This window comes from Panthera leo, chromosome A1, assembly GCF_018350215.1.
Source record: "Panthera leo isolate Ple1 chromosome A1, P.leo_Ple1_pat1.1, whole genome shotgun sequence".
NCBI classification, from domain to species: Eukaryota; Metazoa; Chordata; class Mammalia; order Carnivora; family Felidae; genus Panthera; species Panthera leo.
Genome location: NC_056679.1, coordinates 35,822,090 through 35,834,969, shown reverse-complemented (window position 1 = coordinate 35,834,969; position 12,880 = coordinate 35,822,090). Strand labels below are relative to the sequence as shown.

At 36.8% G+C, this 12,880-nt stretch overlaps 1 protein-coding gene across 1 annotated transcript in view; it reads left to right on the top strand.

Moving 5' to 3' along the window:
* Window positions 1–12,880, top strand: part of DIAPH3 (diaphanous related formin 3) — a 504,750-nt gene that overhangs the window by 174,005 nt on the left and 317,865 nt on the right. The window contains exons 15-17 of the mRNA XM_042927440.1: window positions 4,564–4,668; window positions 7,922–8,230; window positions 8,979–9,093. Coding sequence (XP_042783374.1) covers window positions 4,564–4,668; window positions 7,922–8,230; window positions 8,979–9,093 — 529 coding nt within the window. The remainder of the gene's footprint in view (window positions 1–4,563; window positions 4,669–7,921; window positions 8,231–8,978; window positions 9,094–12,880) is intronic.

Sequence of the window (12,880 nt, the reverse complement as noted above, 5' to 3'; positions counted from 1 at the left end):
TAAGCGTAATATTGCTCTAGAAACTCTTTTTGGAGAAGAAGGCTATCATATCTGTTTTTATAAAGTATGTCTTTAATGGAGATTCATTTTATCCCCAAGGCTACTGTGATTTGACTGTAGATATTATAAAAATGCTAAAGCAAAGTTTATATTTTGTCTCATCCTTTTATAGGGGAGGATATAGAAATTTATCTCTTTGTTAAGTACAGATACTTTAAGTATGGCCAAGTTAATTTAATAAATTCTCTTAGAGTATACTAATTATGACTCTGATTATTTTGGTAGTTTTATCTTTGTTCCCATAAATCATCCTTTTTCCTCCTGAATCTTATTCTAAGCCCTACTAGTTAGGGTAATGTACCTACTGATAGTGTGAAAAAGACTTCATTTTTACTCTCATAAGAATTTAATTTTTTATTTCTTGCTAAGCAGAAGTAAACACTGAGCAGTCATAAAAGGGAGAATAGAGAACATGACCTCTCAAAGATTTTTCATGCCGGGAGATTGTGGAACTTTAATATATGATATTGACATATTTATTCACAACATATAAAGGAAGACTTGACAGGAATTGGCTCCATTTCTTCATTCGACAAATATTTACTGAGTTTAGTTATAAATGTAAGGCTTTGGAAAGGTGATGAATAAAGTGGATTCTCACTGTGAATAACCTTCCAGGCTGGTGGGTGTTACTGTGGTGTGTGAATAGTGCATTTTGATATTTTTATATTACAGTGTTATGACTGCTACAGTAGGAATACCCTATGCAGAATGGGAGCCTTCTGAAAGGACTCCTCATCTAGACTTGAGTGGCCAGGCAAGGCTGACCCAAGGAAGTCATAGCTAATGTGAGGCGACAAGGTGAGATAGCCAAGAAGGAGGGAGACAGGAATTTATTGTGAATTTCAACATAGCCATCTCAAGGTTAATATTTCTGAAACCAAATTTATTTTTCTTTTCCCTAAAAAAATGCCTTTCCTTCTCCATGAATTTTATATCCCTATTTCCCCCCTAAAATAATAATAGTTTCCAGCTTGCAAAGCAATAGAACACCATCATCATCTTAGAGATATACTCCCCTCACTCATTTCCTTCATTTAGTTGTACACTAATTTTTTAGATTCTGTTTAAAAAAAAAAAAAGTCCCTTCATTTTTTTTTTTTTTTTCCTGTTTTCTGTTTCCCTGTCTTCCCCTTCATTCAGGCAAGCCTTAAATTCTTGGTTGGGTAACTATAGCAGCTCCTCAACCTATTCACATGCCTCTGGTGTTTTCTTTCAGTCCACCTTCCACACTGCTGCAGGCTGGGTTTGCCAAAGTGCAAATTTGGTCATGTTAATTTCTTATTATAAATACTCTTAAAAGCTCTCCATGGTTTACAGGAAAAAAGAGAAACTTTTTGACTTTAAAATTCCTTAAAAAATTTTTTTTCCGTTTATTTATTTTGAGAGAGACAAAGAGAGTGAGCAGGGGAGAGGCAGAGAGGGAGGGAGAGAGAGAATCCCAAGCAGGCTCTGTGCTCTCGGCGCGGAGCCAGATGTGGGCTTGAACCCACGAACTGCAAGATCATGACCTGAGCCGAAACCAAGAGTTGGACGCTTAACTGACTGAGCCATGCAGGTGTCCCCAAATTTACTGTAAAATTCCTTTAAATGGTTTAATTCCTGTCTACATCTATAACTTCATCTCTTGCAATTTGTTTTCTTACCTCTTTTTATGGCCCTTGCATGTTGTTTTCATTTGTGTACTGCACTAAACCTTCTATTTGAAATGCCAACTGCACTTATCAGCTAACTACTCAAATTCTTCAAACCTGGGGCCAAATTATCACTTCTTCAGTAATCACTCCCATGCCTCCAGTGTATTTCTCCATTGCTGGTAATTTTCATACGTTCGCATTGTTACTTTCCTTTTACTTTGCCACCAGACACTATACTTACTAAAAGTGATGACCATATTGTATTCAACTCTGTATCTCTAACACCTGCTACTTTGAGGAACACATCAGATGCATGATATTCCTTACAGTATAACGAGAAATAGGTAGGTAGTTTGGGGCCAACTCCCAGGAGGTTCTTAGGTATTAGGTTAATGACGTAGCCACCGTAAGTTGAAAAGCAAAAGAGTCATGTTTTTTGAGCCATCCTTTAGAAAGAACAGCGATACTCAAAAAAGTTTGTAGAGGGGAAAGGTAATACTGGTTTTAAAAATACTGTTTTTGTTCGTCGCCTTGAAGAATGTTCATTGGGCAGTTGAAGATACGTTTATGGACTGATTAGTAGTCTGGAATTCAGACGAGAAGCTGAGCTGGTGATGGGGATTTGGAAGCCATCAGTGTATGAATGGGGACTAAAACATGTGGGTGTGGAAGATACCATTCTACCAGGCGTATGAAGTGAGACCATCAGAGGGGCAAAGGAAGAGTCCTAGGACAGGACAATAGTAGACGGTTGGACTGAGGAATAGGAACCTATAAAAGAATTGGTAGAAACAGCCAAGGAGTAAGCAGGAGGACCAGAAGAGTGGGTTGTAATACAACACACTGGGGAAGAGAGAATGAATACAGAGGCATATTCGTGAGTATTTAATGCTGTAGGGCAGTCCCATTCGATACGGAATGATGACAGTGTTTGATGATCTTTGTTCAGCATGCTAGCCTTCAGCCTGTGCCTGTTGTGCCCTTGTGACTGAGGAACTGAAGTTTTAACTTTGATATTAGCTAACTTAAATTTACATTCTAGCAGCCACATTGGCTAGAGGCTACACCATTGAATAGTACAGGTATTAGATCAAGTAAGAGGAGGACCGGAGAAGTCTGGGGGCTTTGGAATTTGGCAAGCCATAGTTTTTAGAATGAAAGATGGTGTCTAAAGTGGATAATGAAGTGAATGAAGTTCAACAGGCCAGAAAAGGGAGTATGATCCAAGCACACTTGTTGAAGGAGTGCACGTTGAAGCAAGAATAAGATTAGAGTTAGGTGACTCAGGGTAAGGACAAAAAGAGGGTCAAGGAAGATTAGCGGCTTTTAAATTCTTAAATGGTAGGAGGGGTTGGGAGGAGCTGCAGTAATAGGAGTGGTAATGTTGGTGTGGTGTGTGGGTGAAGTGAGGGATATTTGGTTTTTTTACCCGGTAGTTTCTGTTCTCTTTATAAAAGCGCAAAGTTTAGAGTGCGAGGATTGAATGTGAGATTTATTTAACCTGTAAATGGGAATTACAACAATGTTTATTATCTCAGAGTTTTTGCGTGTGTGAATGCAATGATGAAATTGCATTCGTGAAATGCAAAAATGCTGACACTAAATCATGGGGAGGCAACCCTCTGGGGGGGTTGGCATATGAGAAATCTCTGAAACTTTGACTCATTTTGCTGTAAGCCTAAAACAGTTCTAAAAAATAAAATCTGTCTTAAGAAAATACCTGTAAAACATTATCTGAGTGTAATTTGTAGGAGGGTGCTGTGGTTTTATCTAAACCCAGGCTTGGAAGACAAGGTCTGGCTTTTAATCTCACTTTTTTAATTTACTGTCTGTACGACAAGGGATTGGATTGCCACCTTTTGGAGTTAAGGACAAAATAAGATTCATAAATAAGTGTTCTTTGTCATCGGTTGCTTTTTACATTCTTGCACTTTCCCTAATTGAGGTCTGACCGTGCTTTAAAGTCTAGAGGCTACATCTGTGAGGTAGTATTTTTTTTATGATTTTTTTTCTTCATTTTTTAAAAAGAAATAAATGTTCTCCAGTATGAGACAATCCCCTATTGCAATTCACCTCTGATAGAGGTTTTCAGTCATGATGATGGCAGGGTGAAGCTATTTGAAGGCAGGGTGGGAATTTGTGATAAGTGGCTGTATAAATTAGAAAACTCATTGGATTCACCAAATTTTACTGTTTGCTTTCCTCCCACAAGGTATTGCACCAGGGTTTTAGAAAGATTAATTTATCATTAATCTCCCAAAGATTAATCTCCAAAAGATTAATGATAAATAACAGACCTTATTCTCTTAAATTGCTGTTGAAGATTAGAGCCTGCATCAGGGCCCTTAACTCTCGTGACGACGTGAGAAGTGATGCATTTACGAAATGGAGTTATATAGTAATAGCAAATATTAAAATGGAATTCTTTTTAATTCCTATCATAAGGTTCAAGTACAAGTTTTTGCAAATAGGGGTCTGGGAACTCACTACAATGCTTTGCTCTCTATTATTTTACACAAAGTTGCAATGATATTTAGGGACTTTTAAGAAAAATGTCAGTGTGGCAGATACCTCCGGGCGAGTTTGCTCTCCTGAGAGGAGAAGGTCACAGACTCCATCCCTGGCTTTGTCTGCTCTCTTGCAAATTGAATGATTTTGGTGGGACCCAGAGAGGGACCTAGGGACAGGCTTTGGGTGACTTAGCAAAATCTACCACTTTTTTCATAAAAAGTTTGTGTTCTACTGACGGGTCTTTAGATCATTAGAACCGTATTTCTTTATGAAGAATAGCGCTTTTCACTGCCATCTTTCTGTCTCCTGTTTTTTTTTTTTTTTTTCTTTTTTTTTTTTCTTTCTTTCTTTGCAGTTTGAAAAAGAGTTTACCGACCACCAAGAAACTCAGGCTCAATTGCAGAAAAAAGAAGCAAAGATTAATGAACTTCAAGCAGAGTTACAAGCTTTTAAGTCACAGGTAAAATACCATCTACCTGGATTGAATTTGGCTATTGAAAGCTTACTATGGAAGCAAAGGTCATGTCACAGCTTCATAGTTCAAAATGTTTAAACTTTAATTTCACTTGTATGTTTTCATAGTGTTGTTTTTCTACATATTTTTGCTCTGTAAATTAAAATTATTTTCCCACTGTTTTTTCTAGTTGCATTTTTAAAAATGTCATCAATTTTTACTAATTAATCTTCTTCCTTATGTTTCATGTGGGTTTTGTTCCTAACGTCATACGTTTCATATGTAATCATAAAGGGTGAGAAAGACTTTTACTCTTAGATTTGTCATTCATCACTGATCTTTATCCCACTACAGGAAATTATTGCTCAAGCTATTTATTTTTCAAAACCTTCAGCCTATGGGTACCTTGCAGTGAAAGATAACCTCTAGCTGAATGAGAACATTTTCTGATAATTTTTCAATTTCCAAAAGTAAACAGATTTAAAACATGACAAAAAAGAGAGCAAATCTGGATTATGAAGCAGATAGCTCACATACACCCTCTACACATAAAACATTTAGATAGCAAGAAATACATCATCTGCATGTTTTAAATGGATGACAGTAAGGAGGTAGAATATTCATAGCTAAATTTCTTCATGCAGATTTACATATAGGATGATGAGTAGTAAGTATAGTTTTGCTATTTTCTTTTCATCCTAATTTATGGTTATATAGAAATAGTCTCAGATGTACCATTTCCTATATGGTATGCTATTTCCTATATTATTGGCTATTTTGTTTTCTCTTAAATACTTAGTGGGTAATTTTGTTACGGAGGCTATAAGAAGAAACCCTAAGAGATAGCTGTCTCTTAAGTGTTCAATTTTAGGGGGAAAAAAAAGCTCTTATCTGTAAGAAAATCACTCTCAACGATCTTTCTTTAGCGTGTAAGAAGGAAGTACAATTTATTGAAACTTTTCATCTTTCCTGTATGGCTCCTTGTCTCTCATACTAAAAAGTAACATTTGATTGTGTTTTACATTTCAGATTGAGTTATAGACCATGGCTGAGATTCTTAGGTCCAGTTTCTCCTTGTCTGGGCCAATATGAATTTTAAAAATATTTCTTTTTCATTTCTTCTAGTTTAAGGATTACTTGTAAATCCAATCTAAAGAATTCCTGTTTATACAAAATGAAAGTATCTGCCATCTTTCGACATGTTACTGCTGCCTGTGTTTTATATTAAGATGGGAATAAATAGTTTTAAAATGAGATTAACTCCAGCAATCTCCTATATTATTTCAAAATGTGGACAAGGGTGACTATTTATGGCTATCAGAAGCAAGCCAACAGCTTAGACACTTAGTATTGGCGGCCATGTTAATTTTTGAAGAATAACTGGGTATTTCTTTTTCCGAGAGATTAGTCGTGTATTTGTCATGAAATCTAATCATTTGTCTTAAGATCCTTTGCTTTGCTCAAAGCTATACTGGTTATGAAGAGTCTGAATAAAATATATTCTGTGTGATTTTTATTCCTTTATTCACGTAACAGCCAAGTATTGTTGGGTGCTGGGGATATAATGGTGAGCAGGTTGATCACAGGATAATCTGGCTTCATGAACAATATATTTAAGTCAACCATGCTACATCAAAGGAATTAGTATAGAAGAGAAATGCAGCCATATCTTTAAGGCATTAATAGTTAATTATAACATGTATATTGAATGTGAGTATAAAATACCTACACCTCCTTAACATTCAGAGGGCACTACTATCCATGTTAACGGCAATGCAGCATAATGCTGAATTGATTCTTCTTTATAATTAATGTTTTTGTTAAGACATGTTCTTTGATTTGTGGTCTCAACTTCTTTTATAACACTTTTTTCTTTGTGCTGATCTCATGTGTCAACTTTAGGCTTTAATACATCATCTATTTTTCATAATTGTGCCATAAAACTTTTAAAATGATTTATTAATGTTTATTAAATGTCCCCACTTGCAGGTGTGTGTGTGTGTGTGTGTGTGTGTGTGTGTGTGAGAGAAAGAGAGAGAGAGAGAATTGAAATCAGTGATTATAGGAAAATAATCATATCACAAAATCAGATCTTCTTTAAAATAATCAAAAAGCATATATTCTTACCATGCCATTGAAACATAAGGCCCGAAGTGACCAGTGGCCACATTTTGCCCTTTTTCTCTCCTGATTTTGCTTTGCTTTTTTGTGACATTTGATACTGTAGAATAGCCCGTTATCTCCCCTCCCTCACTGTCTTCACTTCACTGTGATTCATGAACCTGCGCTTGTCTGTTTTTTTCTCTTATCTTTAATTCATTCATCCAACATGTATTTCTTCAATGGCTGTCATTTGCCAGCTGCTGCTTTAGGTGCTGGGAAAGAGTAGTAAATTATACAGACTTAGTAACTGCCCTCATGGAGCTTATAATCTATCAATGAGATAAATGCTAATGATTTCTTAAGCATTTGACACTTTGATAATAATGGCAATCAAAGAGAAGCACAAAGTGCTATCTGTGTAAAAGGAGTGGTCGGATGAGGCTTTCCAGAGGAAAGGACTTGCTAGCTAAGATTGAAAGGATCTACAGGAGGTAACCACATGCCAAGAAAGTTCCAGGCAGAAGGGATTGCATGTGCAAGGGCCCTGAGAGAGGTATGTGGTTGGCAAATACGTGAAATTGTACATGACAGCCACTTAAAAGGCCAGTTCACAAGGATCATGATGTGCCCTGCAGGTCGTCCTTAGGAATTTCTGATTTTTTTTCCTCAAGATAAAGGCATGATGTGACAATGCTATTTAAGTCTTTCTGGGTCTTCTTCTTCTTGTTTTGCTTCTTATTTAAATGCCAGTATTCCATAGAATTCTGTACATAGACTTTATGCTACATGCTCTATACATACTCTGGGTGAACTTATCTATTCTCAGTGAGTTGAACTATCACCTAGAAACTGCTGTTTCAAATCTTCTAGACCCACATACCCATTTCCTCCCAGGACATCTCCACCTGGATGGCTATAACTACCAAAATAGGAAATAATATTTCTGGCAATTACACTTCTATGAAAACAAAAGCTAAATTCTTGAATTGGAAAAAGAAAAAAACTATTGGGATTGTGTTTTTTTAGGTCAAGCCATGTGAAATTGCTCATCCTGAATTGTCTTTGGTGTAAAATAATTTTTGAGGCAAGTGTACTTTGACATGTTTGGTAGATGTTTTTAGTCATATTTCTTTTCTTTTTTTCCCTTCCCCTCTAGTTTGGTGCCTTGCCAGCCAATACAAGTAACTCTTCGCCACTGGCAGAAGAAAATGGATCTGGCCTCCCAGCACTTGCTCCTTCCCTGCCGCTGCCCTCCTGTGGAGGAGTGCCTCCTCCCCCTCCTCCCCCACCCCCTCCTCCCCTTCCAGGAATGCCCTTGCCCTTTGGTGGTCCTGTGCCTCCACCGCCTCCCCTGGGATTTCTCAGTGGGCGAAACTCTCCTCCTCCACCAACCCTACCTTTTGGGTTAAAACCAAAGAAAGAATTTAAGCCCGAAACCAGCATGAGAAGATTGAATTGGTTAAAGGTAAAACAAATAAATGGAAGAGACATACTGTCGCCTAGATAAAAATTTAACTTTATATTTAATTTCCAGTGGAAATCCTAATCAGAGTGTCATTCAATAGATAAGCGTTATTTGAATTAAATAAAAGTATTGAAACAAAGCCCTTTTCTCTCGACTGAGGCTTTCTGGTTTAGAAATTTGGTGAGAGTTGATGGTTGTTACAATGGGATTTGGTTTGTGATTAAGCTGGTAATTCAACATTATCATCATTGAACATGAAGTGTTTCTCACAAGAACAAAAATAAGTTAGTGTTCGTATGAACTTATCTATGTTGATAGCCATTGGAAAAATTAATACATGTTGTCAAAAGTTGGTAATTAGGACACAGAAATCCTGAATCCTGGAGATAGATGGTTTCATGGTCACATAACCTTGGGAAATGATGTGTGATATATCCTGCACTTGAATTATTGCCGTGCACATGAGTTGTATTCAAGACCCTGAGAGGTATAATTAAGAAAGAACAAGTTTTATTTCACTCTGCTTCAAACCCTCAACTATCTGAGAGTGGAAACTTTTTTTTTTTTTTAATAAAACCTTAGCTTCCGGAGGAACTTGTATTTTATTACATGCACTTTGGGGAAAAATATTAAGGGATTACTTCATAAACATCTGCTGGCAGCTATGGGACATTGGGTCTGAACGTAGTGATTGTGCGGGGACAGATGAAACACCCAACTATTTATGAATCTCTCTCTCTGATTGCAGATCAGACCTCATGAAATGACTGAAAACTGTTTCTGGATTAAAGCAAATGAAAATAAGTATGAAAATGTGGATTTGCTTTGTAAACTTGAGAATACGTTTTGTTGCCAACAAAAAGGTAAGTTGAACATCATGCTTATTTGCTTATTTTAATATCATGCTTATTTTAATATGTTAACATTGCCATTTTTTCTGTATTAACTTTTACAGAGCATTGTTTGAGGAGTCCTATATGTGATATTTTTACTTCATTAGTGGGTAAATAAATTAATGGGAAAAAATTTTAAAATACCAATTTTGTTGTGAGTATAGGATAAGCAGTCTTGAAAATGCAAGTGGTTAATACATAACTTTGTCAAATTTTTGGTATGATATCTTTTTTGAAGATGTTCTTAATTGGGTTTTCATAAAGGAGGATATTTTCAGAGAGAACTTTGGCATGAGAATTCCTTTGAGTCAATGGGAAATAGAAAAACAAACAGAATGTGAGCCTTCTTCTAGCCAGCACTTTACCACCCTTTAATATTACTATGACAGTCACAATAATTAGTATGAGTCACATGGGATAGAAATACCAAATTTATAGAGTACCTTGAAAGCTTAAAATAGAAGTACATGAGTAGGTTATATGAACTTTTTATTAAAAGCAATTAGCGTTCATTTCCGAATTGTTTCATGATAGCTTTTACCTGCTTGGTGTGATGATGATGAATATTTTTAAATAATTTTATTCAAACATCGTTCTTATCTGAAAATTGGGTTTCTACTGTATATGTTTCAGGGTTGATATTGACTTAAACTAGTAGGCTAATTTTTAAGTTACGTAATGCTTACATTTTATGTCTATGTTACAAGCTACTTGGATCAGTGATTACATTTTAATTTTCAAGAAGGAACCCTTTTCACCATAGACCTATGCCACTTACAACCCTGGGCTCGTTGAACACAGAGAGCTGTAGAAGAGAGATTTTACTCCAGCTGGAGATGGGAAGGGTTGCTATATACAGGGAAGAATTAACTTCTTAAAATACCTACTACGTATTAGGCGATATGCTGTATATCTGATTTAACTTGACAGTTGCAGCAATGAAAGGATTTTGGCAGATACCCCTCCCACCCCAAATCATTTGAATTCCTTTGAAATGCTTTGTAAAATATAACTGTAAATTAGAATCTCTTTCTAAAAAGTAAGTTAGAACTCTAAAAGGTAATTGTAAATTAAGGTGGCTTTCCAGAATTTGTGCTAAATCCAAAGCCTTCAGCAGATATTTTTGGGCACTGTTCGTGACTAAAATAGTAAAAATGATATATTTTGATCTTTGAAAACAGGGGGAATTTTCTCAGCAAGCTTATCCTAGGAAAACTTGTGAAGTAAGCAGATCTTAATTTTACCTTTTGATTATGGAGAATGAAAATTTTCTTTGAATAAGATTAGTACACTCTTCAGGCAATCAAGGAAAATATATGGCAGTTAAAATGTGTATTTACATGTAAAACACTTCAGAATTTCAGATTTCATAATCTGGAATTGATTAGTTTTCCCTTTGCTTTCCTAGTAGGGTACAAACGGTGGTACCTTAAAGCTATTTAAGTAATACTGCCATCCAGCTACTGTCTCTCTCTTTTTTTTTCCTCTTTACTCTGATTACTTTCTTAATTAATGAGGCTCAAAAGGGAAACTTGTTAGCATGTCTTTAATTTAGCTGTAGTGTTAGCCCTAAATGAAATAATTGGACCTTTAAAAAATTCTTAAGTCATCTAACTTTAGCCTTGAGATTCAAGGTTGAAAAAAAACAACAATGTATTTGCTCAATCAAGTATTAGTTATGAAGTTTAAGGTGAGGAAATGGTGATCCTTGTCTGAGTATTCCGTACTTCTATCTGTCTCTGCCTTTGTACGTGCTGTCCCCTCTGTCCAGAGTCTCTCATTTGACTTACAGACTGGCAGAGGCCCACGACTTCTCTTGTCTCAGCTCAACTGCTACCTTCTTTCTTCTGTGACAGTGGATGATACCTCCCTGGTGATCAGAAAAGATGGGGATGCCCGAGGTTGTCATCCTGGGCAATGCCAACCTTTCACAATGCCAATAGGAAACAAGCTGTGAAGGTGACTATTTTTTGATCTGGATTTTAAAGAATAATTCCTGGAAAACATTATTCAGGGAGCCTTAAGAATACATTTTAGCATTACCAGTAGTTAAGTATTTTATTGGAAAACAAAATTGCTGCTTTCAGAAAAGCAGGATTTCCTATAGATACTTTGTAGAGAAGATCAGAAAGGAAGGCAAGAGGAAGGTATCTGAAAAGCTTACCGGAGACCAAGGGGTGGTGGTGGAGTGGACACGTTGCTCCTTGTCTCTTTATTTGTGGCCTGGCCACTGAGGCAATAGGTCCAAATCTTCACTTCTACCTTTCTCCTTTCTCCCATGAGTCCAAAGGTTACTTTAACTCCAGTTTTTAATTTCTGCAGAATTCAAAATTGAACCTAGTCACGAATTATTCAGTCCATGGTGGCGATACAGTGACTCTCTGCTCCCTAGCCAGCAGGGGGAGGTAGAGGCATCGCCTCCCGGTTGATTTTCCTTCATTGGTTCTTGTCAGGACTTGGAAGGGAAGGACACAGGATTCCCATTACTGGGTTTTTAGGGAAATAATGTATCTGCTTTTCATTGCAGTAATTCTTTTGTCTAAGAACCAGGGCATTTTGTGACAATATGGATGGACCTCTAGGTCATTATGCTAAGTGCAATAAATCAGGTGGGGAAAGACAAATATTGTATGATTTCTCTTATATGTGGAATCCAAAACAATGAAAAAAGCAAACCAAGCTCATAGATAGAACAGAATGGTGGTTGCCAGAGATGGGGTGGGGGAAATGGGGAGGAGGGGTAGAAATTTATTACATAAACAAAAAACCCAGAGCTATTTCTCTGATTACAAAGGTGGATGTTCCATCCCAGGAATTTAAAAATGGTAAAGGCCAATCATTTGTGTCCCCTAAACATTTGAAATAGGTGGAAAGAAAAAAAAGGAACTGAATTTCATAATTTACCCTCTAATTCTACCTATTCTAATCACATACTCTGTATTTTTTGTTATTATGGCTCCCCCCCCCCCCCCCCAACACACACACCTTATGGAAGACACTGCTTTGGGTTTTATTGACTTTGAAGTTAAGATGATTGGGTTTTAGTGGTCTTATACCCTGAAAGTTGGAAAAGGAAGAGGGCTTAACAATACCAGTGGAGCACCTGTGGTTGTACCACTCCCTGAGCTGGGCCGTCTTCATGTGACCTTGTTTAAATCATGACCACATCTCTGCTGAGATTTTTCTCCTGCCCAACGATGCTAAGTCCCCAGAATACCACCTTGCCCCACTTGCTGGTAGACATAGCAAGATATTCTAGGCATGAGCTTGGATATTTCCTCTTTACCCATGTTATTCTTTATTATATCTTTTTTTCCCTCCCAGTTAAATTTGTATTTTAAACTAACTTCCCTGTTATGTCTAGACATTGCTTTATTAGGAAAGTGCCCGTGTCCTGCCTTAAGGAGTACAGGAAACTCAGCCTCTTCGTACAAAATCAGTATGTTTCCTTGATCCCGTTGTATAATTTTTTTCTTTGATTCCTTTATTTGGCTATCAAGTATCACTTTGGTTTCCTTGCCTTTCTCAGTTCTAACCTGTCTAAATTTTTGAGTTACATCTCAGCTTTTCATATTTTAAATTCTCCTGAAAATAACATGTAGGCATTTTTCCTGGTCATATTTTTCTTTTTCTCATTCTCCCTCATTCCTTTCTCCTGTGTTTGGCTGTCACTGTTCAAGGCAGCCAATATTTATTGGGTGTGCACTGTATGTTAGGCCTTGTGTTTGGCACTGGGGACGCTGTAGAGAGAAAGCAG